Source organism: Peromyscus californicus, unplaced genomic scaffold, assembly GCF_007827085.1.
Source record: "Peromyscus californicus insignis strain IS unplaced genomic scaffold, ASM782708v3 Scaffold_17__1_contigs__length_78620276, whole genome shotgun sequence".
NCBI lineage: Eukaryota > Metazoa > Chordata > Mammalia > Rodentia > Cricetidae > Peromyscus > Peromyscus californicus.
In genome coordinates, this window is record NW_026294469.1 from 60,302,092 (window position 1) to 60,326,331 (window position 24,240).

The 24,240-nt window shown below is 35.3% G+C and overlaps 1 protein-coding gene across 2 annotated transcripts in view; it reads right to left on the bottom strand.

The window, feature by feature from the left end:
* Dcc (DCC netrin 1 receptor) overlaps positions 1-24,240 on the bottom strand; it is a 1,164,132-nt gene that overhangs the window by 425,125 nt on the left and 714,767 nt on the right. For both annotated transcript variants that reach the window (XM_052742483.1, XM_052742484.1), the window contains exons 6-7: positions 18,685-18,839; positions 16,059-16,179 (exon numbers count right to left, since the gene is read on the bottom strand). In XM_052742483.1, coding sequence (XP_052598443.1) covers positions 16,059-16,179; positions 18,685-18,839 — 276 coding nt within the window. The remainder of the gene's footprint in view (positions 1-16,058; positions 16,180-18,684; positions 18,840-24,240) is intronic.

Below are 24,240 nucleotides of genomic sequence, written 5' to 3' on the forward strand. Positions count from 1 at the left end.
ATAATCAGATGCTATTTCCTGAAGCAAACATACTGCAAAATCAATTTGTGAACTCATTACATAAATCCATATTAAACTATTTAGTCTATATTTAACACTAAACAAGGATAGTCAGGGTAAGCTAAACGGATTTTATTTCTAGGTTTCTGAAAGCCAAAGTTAATCCTTTCACTTCTAGTTTATTTCTCAGCACCTGCTACAGCCAGAAGAAGAGACAGAGAAAGAAGAAAAAGATGTGACCATTCCTTTAGACGTTTAAAGCTAATCAAATCAATATGTTCCAGCCCACCCCTGATAGCACTCACAGCTATTTTATGTTAATGTGTAATCCTTTAACTTGCTATTCCATGATGGCAGTACAATGAGGCCATTCCTCAAAGCAGAGTAAAATGTGTCCAGGAAAAAGGAATCATTTCATCAGTAGGAGAATGACCCACTTATATACTATCAAGGAACTAGAGATGCATAATACAACCCTGTCAAGTCTCTCTTAAGCTTTTCATTACCATCAGTAAAGCCAATAACATACAGCATTCCCAGTCAGCATCAAAAGCTCCTTTTCAATTCAAATGCTAACTTCTCACCATTTCTTCCTTCATACTTATTCTTTGAATCCTTCTTTCTCTAAAGGAGCAGACTTGTCACTCATCCCAGTCCAGTCAATACCTGCTCTCTTGGGGATATTGCAAAATATTCCACGTTCATTTTCTTTTTTCCAGTCTATCAAATACACATAGGGAAAAAGCCATGTTTTTTTTCAGTTTCCTTCTTAATTTTGTCTATTTCCACTGCCAATTTTTCAATTATAGGCTTTGCAATCCTTTAACTATTTACTTCTATTGAACCATCTCTTATTATGTCATAAATTATACCTTGGCTTATCAATTAAATTAGTTGTGTTTCTAGGATTTTCATGAATCATTGCAAACCTGCCATTGTCAGTCCTTCTGAAAGATGCTGGAATTGTAGATGTGATAAAGAGATAGCCTAGAAAGAATTCCCAATCCTGGCTCTGCCATCGAGATGAACTGAAGACATTCTTGGTGTGGTAATACTTTATCTGTGTACCCCAATAAAGTTTATCTGAGGATCACAGGAAAAAACCAGCCACTATAGTAAACATAGAAGTCAGTCAATGGTAGCACATGCCTTTAATCCTATCACTTGGAAGGCAGAGAAGCACGTGGATCTCTGTGAGTTCAAGGACACACTGGGAACAGAGCCAGGCGTGGTGACACATACCTTTCATCCAAGCACTACCCATAAAAGTCTGGAGGTCTGTACAGACAGACAGGAAGTGACAAAACTGGGCAGGAACAGGAAGTTGTACAGCTAGGCAGAGAGAAGAAATGAGATGGCAGAACAGAAAGGCACATAGCGATAGGTATACAGGATTTAGGTTTCTTTGGCTGAGAATCTCCAAGTGGTGAGAACGTGGCTGGCTTCTTTCTGCTTTTCTGATCTCTCAGTTTTAACCCCGATATCTGGCTTGAGGTTTTTTGTTTTTTTTTTTTTAATTTTTTTATTAGTAAGACCATTTAGCAATTTGTCTGTATCTTCATGTTCGTCACTTCCTGTCTAGTGACTTTAACATCAACCACATACTCAAGAGTCTAGAATCTTTCCAGGTTCCTAATATACTTAGGAACTCATAGTAATAGATATTTTCTATTTTTGCAATCCTTCCAATTACATCTGCTTGTGTGTGTGTGTGTGTGTGTGTGTGTGTGTGTGTGTGTGTGTGTGTGTGTATGTGTAGTTGTAGTAAATGGCCTTATATAAGTGCCTGATATAGACTATCGAAAGTATACCTTATTAGCTGCTTTCACTCTTTCTGAGTTTCATTTCCTGCTACCACTGATACATCAAACATGACATATCTTTAACAAGTGTTGAACAAAGAGAGAAACTGGAGTAGACTTGGACTATAAGTGAAGGTACTTCAGGAGGCCTCAACTCTACACAAGTAGCTATAGGTATCTAAAGGATTTTAAAAACAGGAAATACTGTCATCCACAAGGAAGAGCATGCCGATTGGCTAAATACCAAATACCAATACCAAATAGTCAGACATGAAAAGATACATACAGGTAACACTATACAAACTAAGCAGGCTGTATCTACGTATTGAAATATATAAAATAAGAGCCCATGTATTTGAAAGAGAGTGAGGGGGTATATGGGAGGGTTTAGATTGAGGAAAGAGAATGGGGGAAGGATATAATTTTATTACAATCTCAAAAGATAAAATAAATAATTTAAAAGTAAAAATAAAGTGATGTTTAAAAGACCATACCTAGAGACACAACTATCATTCACATATAACTCATCAATATGCTATGCAACCTAGACAAAACTCTAATTGCTATCTATCTTCTAAAAGCTGTTTATGGTCCAGTTTCTCCTATCTCCTCAGCCATACAGAACATTATCCTCTGAACATAGACTTCAGTCTGTTCTATGTTCCTACACTGCCTATATAATGCTCCTTCTACTCACCACATCTTACCACCCTTGACAGCTTAGATGTCAAATTCCCCTGGTTCATAATCCTATGTCTCAGAGGAAGAGCTGCTTGTGCCCTATTATGAGCTACCCCTACGTGTGGTATTTGCACACTTCTAGGACTTAAAATATTTTGTTCTAAGACAAAAGTACTTATCAGACTAAAGAAATCTAATGATAATTTCTTCTAGAATAATGTTTTCTAGGCAAAGAATCTGGTCATTTAGCATGCAGTTACATTGTTGGTCTTGCTCCTGATAGAGAGATGCAAATATGCATTTACCACTTTCTCAGTTGGATTTCCCACAGACATCTGTTCCTAACCCCACCCCACTCCCCCAAAAAATCATAAAATATATGCTTTATGGTCAGAATTGGGCTCAAAGTCTCATGTCAAATAGTGAGAAGTCTCAAGCTGGGCAGGACAATAAGCAGTCTGTGTCAGAAACTTGACACGGAGTTCATGAGAGCCAGAGGCTTATATCTGGGCAACCAATTGTTATTGAGGCTACTCTCCGTTTATGAAATAAAGAAGACAAGAGAGGAATATAAAATAAGATACATGGTATTTATTTCTTTGTTCCTATAAATAAGCACCACTGTGTTAGGCAAAAAATCACTCAAAGAATCATTGTTCCCTCTCCTAAACTCTCTGTCCCACTTTGTCGCTTTCTTATGTACATACCATGTTGACATTTGTTTAAAGAAAAAGAATATCCTATCTGATTAGAATGTACATCAGAATTTAACTGGGTTTGGTCTTGAAAAAATATCAAACAGAGAACAAAATTTCTGTCTGACTTCATTTACAATAAAAGATGTTTTATTTGAACATGGGTCATTGTAAATTGCAAGTGAACTTTCTGATATTGTATAAAATATGGAATTCTGACAATCTTATAAATGAAAAGAGATATTTTGGTGATATTAGTCACGAAAGGTGTGGATATCCATGAACTCATGATAAATATCTGTCAATAAAATGTAGCAAAGACAGCTATGTAATCATATGCTATCCATTTAGGCTTATTAACTAATTATTATTATGATTATTTTTGTGAGACTGAAAAGGTTAAAGATACCAAAGTAACATACATAGAAAAAAAAGCAACTATCTAATTTCTTTCTTAAAATCTCATTGTGTTCCTGTCAGTGATTCACTTAAAACTGGGATCAAAATAAAACAGTGAGTAAAAGAGTGGTTTTTTGTTTGTTTGTTTGTTTGTTTTTTGGTTTTTCAAGACAGGATTTCTCTGTGTAGTTTTGGTGCCTGTCCTGGATTTCACTCTGTAGAACAGACTGGTCTGAAACTCACAGAGATCCACCTGGCTCTGCCTCCTGAGTGTTGGGATTAAAGGCGTGCACCACTGCAGCCCGACTAAGAGTGTTTTAATACAAAAGAAGCCTTATCATTTTCTCTGACAAATGGCATTACTAGCTTTCTAAGATAGGTTTAAAACAACAAGATAAAAAACAAAACAAAACAGCAACAACAAAAAACAAAACAAAACAAAAATCAAATAAAGTACAATCACATGGGCTCTGTTAGACTTTAAGGATAATTAACTGAAATAATTAGACTTTCCTTAAAAAGAACCTGCCATCTCTAATCTGCATTCCAGCTTCATGCATATGCTTTTCCTGTGTATTTGAAAACTATTGAGTAGTTAAAGACCATAGAAGTTCTCTATGCATCATTAAATTTGATAATTAAAGTTGTTTGCATCAAGTTCATTAACTGTTAAACCAACCATTCATGGACATCAAGGTGCTGTGGGAACTTTTTCACTAGAGGCATGAAAAGGAACCTAAACCTCTCCATATGGGACAGTAATGATAAACCAAGTGTGACTCCCTCAAGGTCCACTGTTAGGAACCATCTTCTGTAAAAGAGCTTGGTGATTACCGAGTGTGGTGATTCCATAGCAGTTGTATTACTGAAAAGTCTCACGCCAGTACGGATAGTACCTTTCCCATAGTTGGACAAATGGAGTTTAAATTTCAGTGAATTATCTACTGTCTGCATACTCTAGCAGCTCCTGAGAGCACAGGCCATATACAATTATGGAAGAATCACATTTAGTTGGCTGGTAGGTGATGGACGAGTTGCACAGAATCTCAGGTGATAATCCAATTATCCTCCCCACCTGAACCTTCTGTGAATGCCTTTCAACAGTCAACAGGCTGGATCTAGAGATCCTCTTACAAGTAGTTATAGTCATAAGCAGTTATAGCTGCTCTGGCGGAAATGATGTTTACTATGGTCACAGGATAGCAATCTACAGCACAAAGGAATATGTGGTATTTGCCTGTAAGATTCCCAAAATTCATTCCACACCTAGTCTGCATTTAGTTATGGGCTCTAACACGGTGTTAATTTGGGCAGATATCATTTGGATTGCAGAATCTTAGAAATCCATACTCATTTCAATTTTCTCCTTTATTACATATTCCCAAATGATTATGATAACTTCTAAGCTTTACCCATATATCTAAGCAGACTAATAAGTGGACAGAATGTGGGTTGTCAGTCATAATACAGTAGCTGAGAGTGTGGGCTGACAAGTCAGATAGACTCCTTCAAAGTTATGTGTCCTTGGGCATTTGCTTCATTTCTCAGTGACTTTCATCCTCCAAAAAGTTTGGCATTATTTCCTCCTTTGTATTATGGGATGAATCAGTTACTATTTTCAAGAATTTGAGATTTAACATAGTACCTAGCACTTGGCAAGTTTAATGTAAGTTTCAATCATTGTCAAATCTTCAAGCATTACCACTAGTTATTTAGTGTTAAGGATGGTATCTGGATTCTTTCAATCTATGAAATAAAAACAGTTATATATTGTAAGCTATATTATTCTAATGCTGAACAGAATTATGATTCTAAATTGTAGCAAATAGTTTTTAACAAGATGGTTCTTCAAGTTGCTATTTTCTTTTGTGTTTTCTGTTTTCTTTGTGCTGATCTGTTCCATAAGTGCAACAGATTATAACCATTGACACGCGCTTTCCCATAAACTACAATAATATGTGTTCTTAAATTACTCTTTAGATTAAAATATTCTAGTCAAAAAGCTTATTCCCTAAGACATTTTAAATACATGAAGGAGGAGCAGACAATATTATGAGTAGTTTGGGAACCAATGTCAAAGGCAACATCGCAGGTATATGTCAAAATCCCTTTATGTTTTAGTTTTTACTGCTCCTTGTCTGATATTATTTGCAGATACATATTTTAATTTCAAAATAAAAAGGTAACATAGTTTTTTGGCTAAAATATCACTGGATTTTCCATTTATATTTGACTTATAAGTTAAAATCTATTTCATCAGAGGTATATTCTACTAAAAATTTTATTTAAAAATTTATATATATATTACACATTTAGTCTGCTATGTAGTTACAGCTCAGTATTTCAATTTTCATAGCAATTACGCCATATCATACGAATTATAGGGAAAAATCACAAAGAATAGTGCATCTTGGAACATTCTAAATAATGATATTTTCTATCATATTCTAATGTAATTCAACAATCCTATCATCAAGAACTAGTAAAAGCCTAGAGCAGTGAATAGCCATAGACTTAGCTAAATGTGGTTCATATTATGTTTGTGGTGCCAGAAGCCATATCTTCATGTATGGCAGATTAACATAACCTCCAGTGAAACATTTTTAAGCACAGTGATGTGCTTTTTCAGCCTTACAAGAAAGGCTAATCAAACATTTTCATTTACTGGGACGGGAAAGTGCTATTCATTACAGTCATGCCCCAGGGCTCTGCTAACACTCCTGTGTTCTGTCTTGACATAGTCCAAAGGGACCTGGTCAATCCACTTACTTTGCAATCTACTTTACTTGGCCATTATACTGATAACATCATTTTAGTCAGATCAACTGAGCAAGAAATGACAACTTCATTGGATGCTCTGCTCAAAATCACATGCCTAGACAGTAGGAGATAACAATCAATACAGATGATACGGCCTATGGTACCAGTAAAGATTTTAATGGTACTATGTTTTGAGAAATACCATGTTATATACCTTACAAGTGAGAAGAAAATTTGAATATCACACTTCCATAAAACTGATAGAATTCTCCATGTTTTAAGTATTTGGGGTTTTCAGGCAGCACATGCCTTTTACAAAGATTTACCAGGTTGTTTAAAAGGTTTTCATTTTTACATGGAAACAGGTGTTTTGGGCAGTCTGGGATATGTTGTGAGCATCCCTGACATTTGGGTTGTGTTACTTTTGGATTATATAATATTTATACTGTAGGGAAGAAGGAGTTTGTGTAAAGATCATGGCAAGCCCCAGTAAGAGAATCACAAAGAAAACTACACAGCATTCGATAGCAAAGTCAGATCATTTCTATGAGAGGTATAAATGCCATTTATAAAATTGCTTTTGGAGAATATTAGAATGTGTTGGAGGAAACAAGATAGCCAGTCATGGGAGAATCGCTGATGAAGTGGCCAGAATAGCCCATCACGAGCAGCACTAGCTATGTCCAAATAAGTCAAAAGGTCAAGAGGCCTTCACCATTGTGATAACATAAAGATATTGTACCAAGAACAAGCAGGGCAAGAACATATACTTCCAGAAGTCCAATCACACTGATTTTTTTAAACGCTATTGCACAAGAGCACTTTTCCCTCTCAATTCTCACTGATGGGAATGTGACTCAGGAGGAAAAGATTAACTATCAAGTTTAACTATCTTAGTACAATGCTATATAATTCCTATACTAAAGCCTCACCTAGGAATGCACTGAAGAAGAGACATTTCCCAATGAGAAGAATGTTTTAACATATATTAAGACAGAAGTGACCTAAGCTAAAACTACACATATACACATATATACACATTCACAGATTCTCTCTCTTTCTCTCCTCTCTGTCTGTCTCTCTCTCATATACATTCACACATTCTCTCTCTATCACACACATGCACACACACACACACACACACACACACACACACACACACACACACAAGATGCTGTAGTTTAGCTGATTTGTTATGGACTGAGAAGAGGAGTGATATGGAGATCAGAAACACAGAAATTTTGGGGAAGGGGCCTGTGGATGGGCTTAGGAAATTTAACATCAAGTGGAAAGATTTTTGAAGTTCAGGTCAAAAGAGATTACATCCTTCATAGAAATGATACTAAGTAAGAGATAATGATGTGAAAGAAATCCAGCAGGCTGAGCACTCAATCTCCAGCTTCAATGGCAGCATATCAGTGATGCAAATGAAAAGCACAAGACAGTTAGCATGAAGACTCTAGTTGACCCATCAGCATAGGCTCCTGCTCCTTGAAGCTCCTGTCATTACTGAATGCATGACTGAGTAGCAACTAAGTCAAAAGTTGAGCTCCTAATTAAACATCATTTAGGCACCAGCTAGACTCTCAGGGCTATGTTGTTTGGATTCCATCCACTCTAGAAATACTAGACATTCATGAACTAGACTAGACACATAATTTTCCTCAAGGCTTCAGTTTGCACTGCTGTCTCAGAGTTCATAAAATACTTCAGATTTCTAATAATTCTGTAAAATCCCAAGTAAGGAAAGTGGGTTTACACGACAATGGGATCTAGTGACTCTTCAATCATGGAAATGCTGCCGACCCTATACAAACAAAGTAAAAACATCTAGGATGTGTTTGAGGAAGCAAATGGTAGATAATATCTTCAAACGATGGGATGGCTTCCACTGGAGTACAGTAAATTCTCTAAATCAATGACCAGTATCTGGTGTCATGTCCTTATCCTTTATAATAAGTAGACACAAGAGGCTGAGATAGTTTTGGGACTGTTCACTATCACTACAATTGACCTACTTAAGGACTCTATTTCTGGTTTCTGCAACTATATACAGGCTCTACAGATTTAGAAGCTCTCATTCTGAAAGGAGGAGTGTTCCCATCATTAAACTTTGAGCTCTCACTGGTGCCTTGTCTTTTCCAGCAAGGCAGAATACCACCTTGCAGAGAATAATTGCTTAAGTCATATTGGTGAAGAAATAGAAATAAACATGAAAGATACTCTGGCAACCAAAGGCAGAGTTCTTTTAATGATCTAGTCCTCAATTTTAATAATGAAATGACTCCTAAGTATCTATGGACTGTGAAGAGAAAGATTAAATGTCTCAACCAGACAATATACAGAGATCAGTGTTAAGCCTAAAGAGCACGCCCCCCAATAATGGCAGTGCTGTTAATAGTGACTTAAAAAGAAGGACACTAGTCTAGAAAACTGAAGGATTCTTACTGCATTACTCCTAACACAGGTTCTATTTGCCAGGAAGCTCCATTTAAATCCTTAACCCCAAAGGTCAACTGCCTTGGGTGAAGCCATCTGGTCCCCCCTTCATTTAAACCAAATACATCAATATAAAGGCCCTCATTCCCCTGACTGTCATAAAAAAAATCCACTTTGTTTTCCAACATTTTGCTTCTATCTGCTCCCCCAACTACAGTGAGAGATGGCCTTGTAGTTTGAGCCCCCAATAACCCCTTCTTCCTTCCCATGCAGTGATCCAGTTCTGTGGTTTTACTGTGCCCTTGCTTATGTAAGTAGATGTTCCAGCTGGTGATAAGACACTTCAAGAGTAGTGCAGCCTTGAGATGAGTTGGAGTTAGTTTTTAAGTATTGTAGGTCATCTCAATTTTGCTTTTGACCAAGGCAATTACTCTAGCCACTGCCTTAGCACATCTGTTTCTAGGATTTATGATACACATAGATTTGTGTAGAACACAGAAAAAAGTCTTAAGCCCTCATCAAGGAAATTTCTAATTGTAACAAATGGAGACCATTACAGAAAACCACAACCAATCAAAATGTGGAGTTGTTGAGCCCAGTCTGAAGGATACACCTATTACACAATTCCTGAACCTAAGGCTTGGGAATATTGTGGAAGAAGAGGCAGAAATATTGTAAAATACAAAGGATTAGGGAGTTTGCCATGAGTTTGTGTCTAGTAGGAATGTCAGAAGGTATAAGAACAAGCTCAACCCATCATGACTGCCTAAACATGATCTGAACAAGGACTACAATAGGAATGTTAATATAGACAAAGACCTGCAGGCAATTAAGAAATGCAGAGAGCAGGGGAAATAGTCTTCCTCAGGGAAGAGTGCATCAATTGGTTATCTAGTACCAAAAGGTCAGCCCTGAAAACATACATGTCAGTAACATTATACAGACTGAGCAGGTCGTAGTTATGTATTTGGTTATATACACATATACGTATGCACCAACAGTTAATTACATGAAAAAGTGACCATGGGTTTGGAAAGGAGTGAGGAGAGTTATATGCATGTGCTTGAAGGAAGGAAAGAGAAGGGGGAAATGTAATTATATTATAGTCTTCAAGAAATAATTTAAAATAAATAAGAATTATATATAGAATATTTGAGCTATTAAATTATGTCTAATATATTTTATTTATTATTTAAGATATTTTATAGTGAATAAAAGATATGTGTATATAAACATATATATATACAATACATATGTGTGTTATATGTAGATGCAGCTCCTTAAAAAGGAGTAATTGTTTTATAAGCAAAAGATAAAAATATAATAAATACAAAACATTTGTATTTGATGGAAAAATCAACATTTTTCTCTCACTCTCCCAATATTTAGAGTTTTAAGAACCCCCCAGGATTATATCATTCTTTGGTGTGTTTACCACCATAGTATGAGGTGATCAATATTTATGAGTCTATCACATTTCCCAGGTTATATGGTTTACAGTTATTGCTGATCTCAATGCACTCCTATCATTTCAGAATTCATTTTTAATGTCAAAGTCTGCCATATGGCTGCATCCTCTTGATTATCACAGGATTGGCTCCTTGTTTGAAGCACATGCAGAATGAAGGACAAGGTGAATGACAAGCCTTTATTTGTTGAGAAGTCTCTGTCTATTTGTTAAGAAGAATTGCATGAAGAAGTTATTCGAGTGCTATGGTTATCTATCCTGAGAATCTTTCCACTAGTAGTCACTTTTCTTTGTAATAACTTTGCTGACTGAACTATAAATCTACAGTTTAAGTGATCATTAGCATTAAAATATTCGTTCATTAATTATGTCCTTGGAAGATAGGAGAAGACAGTGGGATAAAGCTTTTATTTTATCTGTCCCAATAAGTACCTATTTATCTTGACACTAAACAAAAAGATGAATTCAATGGTCAACGTTTGTGTAGCAACTGACAGCCTACAAATTCCCTTAAAATATATTTATTAACTAAAGTTTTTTTTTGTGTGTGTGTGTGTGTGTGTCTGTGAGAGAGTGCTTGCATAGGGATACATATACCTGCATATGTGTGATTAGGACAGAGCAGAGGACAATCCTGGTTTTATTACTCAGACACCTTCCCCTTTACTTGGATGCTGGATTTCTGACTGACCTGGAACTTCAGCCGGGAGCCCCAGAAATCAACCTGTCTCTGCCACAGTCCTGCCACCATCACTGGGATGATGAATGCCTATTATTACATATGTTTTTATTGGTTTGTTTGCTTGTTTGTTTTTGTGTGGCTTCTGGGAATCGGAACTCTGGTCTCCACACTTCTGAGTAAAGTACTTTACCAAATGAGCCACCTCCTCTGCCCTTACATTGTCCTTTTGAGTAAATTCCCCATTACAATTTATAACTGAGGAAATGGAGTCTTGCAAAGCTTTGACAATCACCTAAGAGTCTGTTCATTGACGTATAAGCCTTCTCAATGTTTGCAACTGTGCAGAAGTAAGCCAAATAAGAATGCAGAGGTGGCATACGCACAAGCATCTCATTTTCAATAACTAACACAGGGTCAATGACAAAATCGTGCCAAATCAATGTGCCTTTTTGGAAAATAGTTAACTTGAGTGTCTGCACTTCTTACAGTAAGAGGAGACTTCAGTAGGAGGGATGGTGAGAACACATTTTCTGTTAATTTCATTTTTACCAAGGCAAGCAAAACATAGCATTTTAGTTATTTGAATTTATGGCCACAGATGAAGAAGCTAATAATTTCAGTTAATAACTCTTTTTGAAAAATGTATTCTGGATCTTCTTGACTAGAATTAATTTTTAACCATTTATGAAATATAATTCCCTAGGAATGTTGTGTTCTATGGTATGTTCACCACAATAGGAATTTATTCCATAGTGCCAAGCTGAACTTTTACTCATTTGAACTCAGTGAAAGAACTTGGAAGAAGGAGATTGTCATTTCAATGAACAGCTTATTTTGTAGGAGGGAACTGTCTGGGGACATGCATGGGAATTGGTCTTCCAACACACTAGTCGAGAGCATGGGAATCCTCTTCTAACTTGTGTTCTTGAGGTCTAGGAACAATTTGATCATCTACTAACCATGATTAAGCATTTATACTGCAGAGTCCCTTCTCATGTTAAGAGAAACTCAACTTAATTGGCCACCAGTGGCTCCCATGATTAAGGCATGTTTTAGCTTTAGTTATAAGCTCTTCTATATTGCTGCATAGGTGTTATTAAACTGAAAAATTGCATTCTAATACATCTCTTAGTGTTGCAATTAATTGTACACTTTTTCAATGTTTTATAAAATGTCTGCAGATTTATTAGTTCAAAGCAACCTTGAGAAATATACACCACCATGGCAGAAGTTGACATGTAGTTAAGCAGCATTCACACAGGTATAGTTTCTGTCTGTTTGGATTCCTAAATTGTTTTCTATCTTGATTTGTAACCATTCACAAAGAAAATACCACAGGTTTCTGATTTTATGTGTTGGTGTTCATGACCAGGAAAAATATTTTTGTTAATTCCAGGCTGTATGATATACTGCCTTAATAAAATGTTTAAAATGCAGTATCATTTGTAATCGGTGACCTTTCCAATGAGGGGACAGGTAATTGTTAAAGTTCTCATTTTTCTTAATATCTCACCAATTTATTTCCTCTACCACAGTGAAACTCTATCTTGTTACCTACAGTTGAGAGAGAAAAAAATAAATCATGTGTTGGAAAATACACACTATTAGCACGAGTCTCCCACTCTATATTTCTTTCTAATTTTTTGATTTGAATAGTTTGCCCAGTACATTCAAAGTTTTAAAAAATGTGTTCTATTTGTGATTACATGGAATCTTCCCATGGCGTTTTTATATGTGGTAAAATATGAGGAGTGTACCATTTCTTCCCATGATAATTTTATTCTATTCTTATGTACCTCTATTAAACACCTTTCAGATTATATAATCTTCTGCGATATGTACATTAGTAGTTTCACAACCCTCACCCCATAACTAGAAATTTACTTCCAGTGAACTACTGGGGACATTGTGAATAAATTCAATGTATCCCAGAAGGTAGAGTCATAATAAACAACTAGAATTAACTAATACATCCATCGTTTGTCCTTTTCTCTTCCCTGTTTCCCCTCTTTCCAGGTACAAATCAATGGTTAACATCTACATCCAATACCTTATACACAGAGTTTTTCAGTTAATACTTATCCCCAGTCCAGTTTAGTAGATGGTGACTCAGGGGACATTTACCATGATCAGCAACACAAGGAAGATCTTAGCTCCTGTATACCTAGGTGCAACTCTGGCTATCAGTTTACAAATTTTAAACTAAAATGTTTTTATTTTTATGATACTTAACACATTTTTTGGGGGCTGGGTTACTTGCTAAATAGTGGAATTGGACCTATATTATCTTTCACTTGGAAAAAAGGCTTCTTTTCAACATCCTTTTTTACCCTCCCCATCCCAAAGCACTAACTGAAATGAACAGCAACATCAGAAATATAACTAACTCTGTCGTCAGTTCTGAGAAGAGACTATTAGGCACTTAAAGTGTTATAAAGCAGCTAAACTGCTTTAATTTATATGTGCAACTGTTTACATAATGTACCTATGTGTTCCTGGTATTCATTAAACTCTTAAATGTGGAGGAGCCATCCTCTGTCCATGGAAATGTGTGTGATAGGTAGAAATCATGAAGTCTGCACCATGCACATATTTTGACAGTGTTGGCCAAGTACCTTTATTGACAGCATCCTGCACTATAATGATTTTTTAAAATGCTACTGATAGATCTTTATGTAGTGAAAACCATGCATATGTTTCCTCTTTTACAATACACACATTTTCAATATTTTCTCAAAATTTGTTTTCTGTAAAGAAAAACATATTATTAACTTCTTAATTTAATTAAGAAGATTATGTTACTGCAATACCCAAGTCACTAATTACTCAAGTGGAAAAAAATCAGGCCACTATAGATAAAAGATTAAACAAACATCACGAGGTTTATGTAAACGGACACAGGGTTGAACAGGTTATTGTCTTCATTTGGAGGAGAAACAGATTGTTATGGTTGCCAAGAGTAACTGTCAGCCACAAGTCTGTGGACACTCCAAAGCTGAACAGCTGTGCTGTGCAGGGCCACAATGTGTCTCAAAATGTATGTTGACCATGTATTGTTTAAATTTAAATAGAGAGGGCTATGTTCTTCACAGCATGGTCAACCTTACGCTTAATTTATATTTATAGCTGGCCTCTCCACCATCTGTGCATACAGCCCACTCTGCATCTCTGAGGAATTAGAGTGACATTATTTGAAGACCAGATTAAATAGCCAGGAGAAAGCAATCCATCACTTATCAGGGGAGTGTTAAGAGAGTCATAGTAATACTCTTCCATGTTTTGGCATTTCTGTCTTCATTCCCTATCATTTCTTCCTAATTCAATGAAAAATGTAAAAGATACTGGACCAAAATGTCACTGACAATACTCTACACCTAGATCACAAAGAACACCCTAAGCTGACCTTAGTGCAGAGCCAAATAACATTACTGGAAAGGAGGCCTATGTCCCTTTACAGACTCTTATACGTCAATGAACTGAATCTAAGTAGATTACTAAACAAAACCAACAGCCGTTGAAAGGGGAACATTGTGGAATGTACACAATTCAATATTTATAATAGGCATATTAGGTGAGCAGAACTATGGAGAACTGAAAGAAAATAACTTTTTTTCACAGTATACATTGTATTAGAGATGTCTTCCTGGTATTTGAATCTCAGGTTAATCACCTGACCCTGGAATTATCTTAAAGCATTTTTAAAAAGCTTATTTTTGCATATATATACATATATGATCAAACAAATCAATCCTATAAAATAAAGAACTTAAGCATAAACACAAACCACAAGCAAACTTGTAAGCATACACATTTACAAACATATAAACACTCTAAGGTAATCTTAATCAAAACACTAAAGTTAATAGTAAATTTATTGTTTGTCCCCAGATCCTGAAGCAGTTCTGTGATCCAAAACAAGCAACAGTTGTGTGTCTAATGGTGCCTGCACTTTCATTCCCTTGACTTTGTTTTTGACATGTGCTTAGAGCTTCTTTGGGGTCAGAGAGGGAAAAGAGATCTTGGTGTGATCGAGCAAAGTCTGGTTTTCTCAATATATACCCTTCAAATTCCTCCATCACGGAAAATATGCATGCATATACTTCAGAGGGTAGTCATTTGTGTTTCTCAGAGACCTCCTCTTTAGGTATCACAATACTAGGCCCGAACCTCTGCCCTAGCTTCCTGCTTAACTTCACACCTGACTGTATCTCTCTCTTTTGGAGGAGAGGACCTCTTGGTATGGGTTTTACCAGTAAATCTTCTGCCTTGATTTACCCTGGTTCTTTGTTCTTTTCAAGAGTACAAATGCGATTTCTTCCCAACTTGACTCTTCTTTCTCATCCCTACATTGTGAATAGCACCAGATAGCTTTCAGCTAGAATATCTTTTCCATTTCTCTTATTTGCCATCATTCCCAATCATCTCTCTCTCTCTCTCTCTCTCTCTCTCTCTCTCTCTCTCTCTCTCTCTCTCTCTCTCTCTCTCTCCCTCCCTCTCTCTCTCCCCCCCCCAGGGCATCTCTTTGTATCTATATTACTGGATTATCTGAGGAGAGAAAAATCCCACAAAACATAAAGATGGACATATTTCAGAACTTCCTGTGGGTAGCTGCCAGGATGGCCTTAGGCCTCTACTCAGTTCTAACAGATGCTAGGCAAATCTACCAACTCTTTTACTGCAACTTACATAGATGCAAGAACGGTGTAAATATTCATGCATTAGCCTTATGAGTACAGGTGTGTATATGCACACAAAACTAAATTTACACATAATACGTATAAGCTATATATAGTAGTATATAATAAATGTACTTTATATTTCTACAGAGTATTGGGAACAAAAGTTGGCCTAAAAATAGATAGACAATAATAATCTGTCTGTGGCTGTTTTGAAACCAGAAGCCCTAATGTTCATAAAGTTTAGATTTCATTATATATATATGACAGCTAGAGGAATAAGATAGACAGATCTAATAAAAAATTCTTAGAAGGGATATATCATAAATACACATATGTATACCTTGATTATATAAATAATTTCATCCTGACTTTTAGCCACAGGGAAACTGTGTGGATGTTACAAGCAAATCACATACAATGATGACTCTAAGTCTCATAGTTCCCATGTCTTACCAGGCTTGGGGACAATCAGCTGGGCACTACTTTGGGCATTGCCAGCCTCATTTTCAGCCACACACTGATAAAATCCTTCATCTGACTTCACTACCCCAAGGATTCGTAAGTTGCTTCCTCCCTAGAAAGAAAAGGAAAAGCAGATGAGATATTTTATAAAAGGCAGAATGACTTCAAGGTAACAGAACAAACACAGAGAACAGAAGACATAAGAAAAATCATGAGGATATCTAGCCAATATGCCCTATGCCATCTGGGAGGTATTTCACATTCCTCACACTTTTTCTTAATTCATGGGTATAATTCTACCTACTTCTGCAAGGGATATATACTCACAAAGCTAAACATCTTCCTAGATATTTAAATGTTAAATTAAGAAATATGTATCAGGAATGCAAGAAATCAATGTCAGTATCTAAAACAAAAACACCTTATTGCTTCATTTTATAAAGGGAGCTAGATTTAGGAGATATATAGGTAAATAAACAAGAGTGAATGAAGGAAAACTACTCCTCTTTGCAAATTCTAAATAGCAAAGTATCTAGGTTAAATCATTTCTGAAAGTGTTATCCCAAAGAAGTGTTTGAAGATCCTTTGGCATAGTCCTTGGGGTGCTTGAAGTCGAGCTTGTGGTAGATTTTTATACTCAGATTGTTTTTGTTCCTAGTTGAAAATTTTCACCTTCAGCAATTCATTGTGGAAACACAGTAAAGTTAACTCCTTTTGTATATAAATTGAACCACAATCTCTTTCAAGGATGGATGATAAAGTGATCTAGAGATAGTATTTAATTATACGAACTCAGTTTATCTTCAATATTAGTGCAAGAATTAGTTCAGTAAGTGAGACATGTTAAATCACTTTCCCTAAAGTCATTAAGAGATAAATATTACCTCACAGGGAATTCTTAATTGTTTTTAGTGTCTTGTAGTCAATTTTCAACTGATGTAAAATTCTTAGATAAAGCTGGCCAACTTCTAATTAACAATTCTCTTCTAAGTTACTATCTGAGCTCAGCACTACATGTGTAAGACACAATGCCTCCCAGATTTCTGCAACTATTCAGGAAATATTTTTAAGCACATTTTGATGTGAATAGGGCATATACCATACATTTTCTTCCACCTAAAGAAAAGAAGCATTTAAATAGCTTGGCTGTAATGAGTCATGCTGTGAGAAAGATTATTCAAACTGTAGAAAAAATAAATGTTGCATTTTATCATGTGTCCTTAAGGGCACTCAACAATTTCCTTTTCATGCAAGTAGCATATATTTTAGGCACATGGACCACTTTTCAAGCTGCCCAATGGCAGGTCATTTTTAATTCAGTGGTAGTGGAAAAAGCATTGCATTTAAAATAATGGATTGGGGTGGCATTCAAAAGTTAAATGATGCCCTCTCTTACTCTTACCCAACCAATTAAACAAATGAAAATAAAAGTGAAAATGGAAAATGGTGAGAAAAGTGATAAAGGTATGGTTTACAGATTTTTTTTGTTAGAAATATAGTGTGACAAAAATGCATACATCTAAGAGATCGTGGAAGTTACAGAGAGCTGTGTGATTGCGAAGGAGTCATTTACCAACAACACGCAATGCCACAGGGGGGAGACTGTGCTGGTCTCACTGGATGACCATACTCTGGTTCCATCTGCCTGGGAGACTTGGCTTTGTGATGGCTTTTCTTTGACAGGGTCACATTTGTCTCAAACACAAAAGCTCCTAGGGCCATCTTCTTTAGTCACACAGTTCTTTTATAGTTGAAAAGTGGTTTTTATTGTTCTTAATATATTCATATGCCTGGAATCAGAACCTTTGAAGTTAGCCTACACCTAACAGAGAGTTTTCATAGTGCTTTTTCAAATGAGCAAAGATTCTGCTAGTAATGGAGAAAACCATGAATACAGCACCTATGCCCTATGATCTCCCACAGGGATACTGAATATAAACTAGAGTATATGGGGGCTGTAAGAGCCATGGTTCACAGTCTCTTCTATTTCCAACATGGAAAATGTAATTACAAAACAGTACAGACTATAGGTATTCCTGGCTAGTGCCAAGAGCACAGTCTCTACTATTACAATTACATCTCAATAGGATTATCAGGCTCTAAATGGAAAAAGAATCAGGAGGACAGCATACATAACTGCAGTATGGCAAACAGAAAAATAGGAAGCATATCGTACTGAAAGGCATTACACTTTGTAGAAGCTGAACAAATAAAATAATCATAGACCTTCATTCTAGGACTGAGAGCTTAACTTCTAGCCCATGAAATGACAATGAAAATATTTGAGTCTCAAGCCCCTCACTTGCTTTCTCTTCTCCTGCATATTCCCTACCTCCTTCTCTCCCTTCCCCTCCTTTCCTTCATTTATTTTTCTTCCTTCCTTCCTTCCTTCCTTCCTTCTTTCTTTCTCTCTCTCTTTCTTTCTTTTCTTTTTTAAAATAAACATGATGGATTAACTATCTAGAATTCCAAGTCTACAAATTATTTGCTGTCTTTAAACAATTCCTATAAGTTATCAGAAATTAGTGCACCTCATTTTTCAGAAAAGAAAAATTAGTGGAAAAAATAGCAAATAATGATGGGGGTTGCAAAGCTAATATGAAACGGAGATAATTACCACTATCTGAAAATAATCACTAGGAATGACCACATCTCCATTCTTCATCCAATTCACAGTGGGCACAGGCTTCCCAGAAACTGCACATTCAAACTCAATATCCATGCTTTCATAGGCATAGAGGTTGGAAGGGTGATTTAAAAACCATGGTGGAACTGCAAAGACAGAAAACAATAAGTGAGTGGAGATATGGGTGTGCATGCTGCGGTTTCACTGAATTAAAAACACTGCTATGGAATTTGTGTCACCGCCCCCCCCATCTCTTAGCTGATTAAACAGGAACTAGTGGAGGATTCACATCCCCCATCTCCATTGCAACTAACAATGTTTTACTGTAGGACAGAAAAACAAACAGCTTTGGGGAATATATATATATATATATATATATATATATATATATATATATATATATATGCAATAAACATTTTGAATACTCAAATGTTTGTATTCATTTGACCTGGAAGGTAGATCATTCTAAGGAAACTGTATGTTAGGAAAGAACATTAAGTTTACATGTCCCAGACAATTCAGATCATGAGATCAGGAAGACCTGTAATGGTAAGTTTCATCAAGAGTTACTTATTTATAGAGACTCTCTAGTGAAATAATCTAGTTAGGTTCTTAACACATTTAACAACTATGCACTATACTACATCACTACACTATTTTTTATTATTTTCTAAGTATAGTATGTCAACTATTAATTTCATTTAACACCTTAATTATCATATTAATAGATGTTCTATAATGGAAATTGGCTTTTGAAAGAAAACCACAACAGAACACATCTTAGCTAAAGACGCTTTTCAGATCAGTTCCTCAAAACCAAAAGAAAAATGGGGAGCATTAAGGTTTAATATGACTTGAATATTCATATAGACTGAGAAGGAACACAAAATTCAGTGCATATCAGTCACAGTTTTAGTTTACATAGGAAACGTGCATCCAAGTTAGTCTGTGTTTTTATCATTGTTTTACTATGTTCAGTGATCAATGAGTGATAGCTTTCATACATTTGAGTAACTACACATTTATCTTTTTCTAACCAGGATTAGCAAGCGCTCCTATGACACCACAGTAAATATTTAAGCTGTCTTTGTTATTCACCAAGCACTAGAGCATTGGGGAGAAACAATATAAACACCATGGTTTTCATCTTAGTTTCTTCCATCTTTCTTTCTCAGCCTGTCTTAGTCTTGATTTGTAGCTAAATATTTGAACCTCCAGGACTAAACTCATTTTAATTTCTTTAATCATTCACTGGGGCAATTGACTTAGATGACTGGACTCACAATCATGAATATTCATGGTGTAAAGTCATGCAAAAAAGTCTCAGAGCTGTTCTAAACACAGTATACAGGACTAAATTATGTATTTAATATTGATAATATTATTAGCATAATGATGATTTTTTTTCTGATTCTTTTGCCAGGTTCACTGACAATGTACCAAAAGACAACTGAAATATTTATGAGTGCCTCTGAGGAAATATATATGACTTGAATCTTTACAACTCTGTCCTTAGTTTTACAACATATTTGCATCTGGTGATTATTTACTAAGCAACAGCCAGTATTTACTGAGAAAAGACCAAGTAGAATTTATTAGTCCATTCTCTTTATATTTAGTATTTGCACCATAGTTCTCTGAGGCATGATGTATTATCCTTATTTTTTAAAAACAAAAATGTTACACTACAAGTTATTTACATAACTTTCTTCAAAATTATGCTCCTTTAAATGCCTGACAGTCTGCGGCCTTGCCCACATTCTCAACTGCTTTGCTGTAACTGCCTTTTGCCACCTAAAATTCTGCAGGGAAAGTAACTCAGAAACCTTTCTATCATCTCAGAAATGATATATATAAGCACTGATAGTTATTTTAGAACTAATAGCATGTGTCTACACATTCCAACCTTTCAGTCTATCTGTCCTAGGACAAGGGAAACTCCCCTAAATTTATGTATTCAAACTGCGACCTCTCATCAGGTTTTGGAAATATATGAGGGTTTTGGAGGTTTGAAAATTTGGGTCACATTTAATAGTAAATTTTTAAGGTAATTAACTGATTTGAAACAAATATTTCAATAACATGTGTCTATATACATACACGTGCAACTAGATAGGGAGAAGGTGAGAAAAGAAATAAATGGAGTGCAGCAGAACAGAACAACCTAACAGTTTAGAAGTAGGAACAGGAAGGGTAACAGATACAGAAAAGGAAGAAAGGAGGACACAAAATTTAATAGGTTCAATAAATCCAGTGATGGGGTCAGAATGGGCTCAGTTTCAATCCTATTCCACATATTCACTATAAGTCTCTCTGATTTTTATCCTTGCTTTTAACTTAGAGAGTATTGAAAATAATGAGAGATAAAGTTTGGAAACAACACATATTTTAAAGGAAAACAATAACAGAGCCAGTCAGGGCGCATAACCTATACCAAATGTATCACTATTTTGTTCATAATCTATACTAATACCTACATAAATGTATACATTGACTGTATGTTTTACATAGACATGTGTAATCATGATATTTTCAAAATTATGTTATATCCATGTTTTCTAATTAGAATTTTGTTTTTATATTCTAAATGTCAAAATGCTGTACTTCATATTATAGAGCATTTGGAAAACAATTAGGTTTGTGATTTCTATTTTTGAAATAGTTTTATTCAGAATTACTCTGTTCCTTAATCTGATAGGTAGGAATCATTTTCCAATTCATTGTCTCTCCTAGGGATAGATAATATGGAGCTAATTACATGGTCAATTCTGAAAACACCTCACTTTATTGAAGATTAAAATTCAGCTACCCACTATGAAAGGGATAATTCAATTTAACCCTATAAAAACATTAACATGGGAACTATTAGAAACTGCCACAATAATTACTACCACTTACATTGTGTGTATATATATATATATATATATATATATATATATATATATATATATAATCATACATATAAGATATATATGTGGGTTCAGACTGCGTTTCTGTTCTTTGTCTATAGTACGTAGTCTTGAGGCATCACACTGGACACCATGTCTATACTGGATATCCTAACTAAGTTTTTATATCTGATTCATTAATTTCTACATTAGACATTTGGCGAACAGAAATATTTATCTAAGTTACATGGGGAATTTAAACATATATATTGTGTATCCTAAACGTGCTCATGTCTATGTTTTCTGCCATTTGTCTTGGGAGTGTGTATGTGCATGTGTCATCTGCATATGATCATAAGAAACTTACATCCCAGTTGTATGTGGGGGTTTATCTTTTTCTCCTCGATTTAGTATTCTAGCTCTGTACCCAACTTGTATAACAAGTGTTATCTAAGTAGTCTTTCACATGTATAGTTAATTACCAGCCAGATTAAGATTCTTAAATGCAAGGACCTGAACACAGGACTGACTAGTTTTTAATCTTTTTATAATCTTCGCTCTGCCTTTCATGTCTGTGAAAGCAAAAATTTCCACTATTTCAAACTACTTACTTACAATCATTGCTTAATAAGGAATAAAAATTAAGTACCATGAAATTACAAACATATCAAATATAAATGATATTGTGGCATTTTCAGGCAAGATAATTATTTTAATTGTATTTGCCTTTTTTGGATAAAATAGGACTCATTTCTGGAAATATGTTATCCACATTTGTACCAGATTTTGATTTTACATGGTCTTTATGTCTTGTAGTACCTCGAATTTTTTAAACTATTGTAGCCAACAGCATGGTGATCAAAATCAACTGTAAATACACAGGATACAGAAAAAAATTGTAACTCAGTTCTTAAATGAATTTGTTATAGTCAAAAAAATTAATGTACAAGATACCCCATGAAGTGACAATCACTGGGGTTGGATAAGTGAAACTTAACTTTAGGTAAGTTGTCTCTAAATGTATTTGATGTCTTTTATAAAATCCATGTGGTGTTCACTCTATTACATTTACCCAATAAAGTTTCTTATGTCATTTGAGGTCCAAAATTCTCAACAGGAACCAATTTGGCACCATGGGTTTCATTCAAGCAGTGATTTCCCCACAAGTATGTTTAGTACGCTTTTTCTCCTTGATCTCCACACATGACTTCTAGCCTGTATTACCTTTGTGTAAGTTACAGTTTTTTTTTTCCTTTATGAGTATGTTTTAAATGAAATAAAATGGCATCATTCTCCTCATTTCTTTAGGTTTGCAATGAACATTAGTATTTAAAAGCGTACTTCCCTGTGCAAAATTAATGTTTTCAGTGTCCCTAGGACTTGAAGAGACTCTATACAATTTAAAGAGTTGCCATGGCTCTTTGTAGTGGCAAAAAATTTCTTTTTAAGTAAGATTTTAATTTTTTAAAATATAATTAAAATGTAATTACATACATTCTTCCCTCCTCCAACCTCTTCCCGGTGTTCTCACCACCCCAACTCTCTTTCAAATTATAGTCTCTTAAACAATGTTTTTTTTTTATAATTGTGGTGGCATAAATGAACAGTAAACAGCACATCTCACTCCAGTTAATGACTAACATGAATCATAAAAGTCAGTTTTTATTATGAAATAATAAATATCCACGTGAACAGATAAGAGTGGTGATCATTCAGTATTGGATAACCAATTGGTGTGTTCCTCCCTGGGGAAGGCTAGTATTCACACTTTCAGCATTTCTTAGTGTTCTGTAGAGGCCTTGTGCTCTTTATACATCCAAAAAAATACAAGAAACATTATACAGACTAAGCAGCTTGTATATAAGAATATATATTTATATACATGTATGCATACAATGAATGAAAATAGAGGCTATGAATTTGAAAGAGATCAAAGAGGAATAAATGGGAGGGTTTGAAGGAGGAAAGGCAATGGGGAAATGACATAATTACATTATAATTTAAAAAATAAAGGGCATAATAAAATATGAATATGTAAATAAAATAAAATATGAATGATTTAAAAATGGAGAATCCCAGTGGGTCTTTGGAGTGGGCCTCTCTGTCAATCTCTCCAGGCCCTTTAGACTTTTTTTAATCATTTATTTTTGGAACAACAGCAATAGTCCTTTCTGAAATGAAAACATCTGAAGGAACTGACCACTCAATGGCTGAATACCTCAATTGTGCCTTCTCCCAGCTAGAATTCTCCATGCCTGAAGCACTGACTACAAAGGAAACCATCTGGTACCGAGTGTGAGCTCAGTGGTACTGTCCAGTAGGGGAGAAAAGTACACCGCAACAGAATTTCGGTCTCCCAGACTGAGTGTTTCTAAAGGACTGCCCAAGTCAACAAAGAGAAGCTGAGCTCTCATTGTCAAATTTTGTTTTGTTTGATTTTTATCCAGTGCCAGCTTTTGCTGTCCATGGAACTTCTTTTTCAAAAACCTTAATTTTAAATGTAAAATTTTCTTTCTTCTCTTATTTATTTTATAACAAGATACCATATCAAAACTTCCTTCTAGGCATTTCTTGTGTGATAGCACATTTGACATCTGTTTAAAACTTATCTCTACTCTTATTCTTTCCTTCTTGTACATATGTTTCCTACTTTAGGACC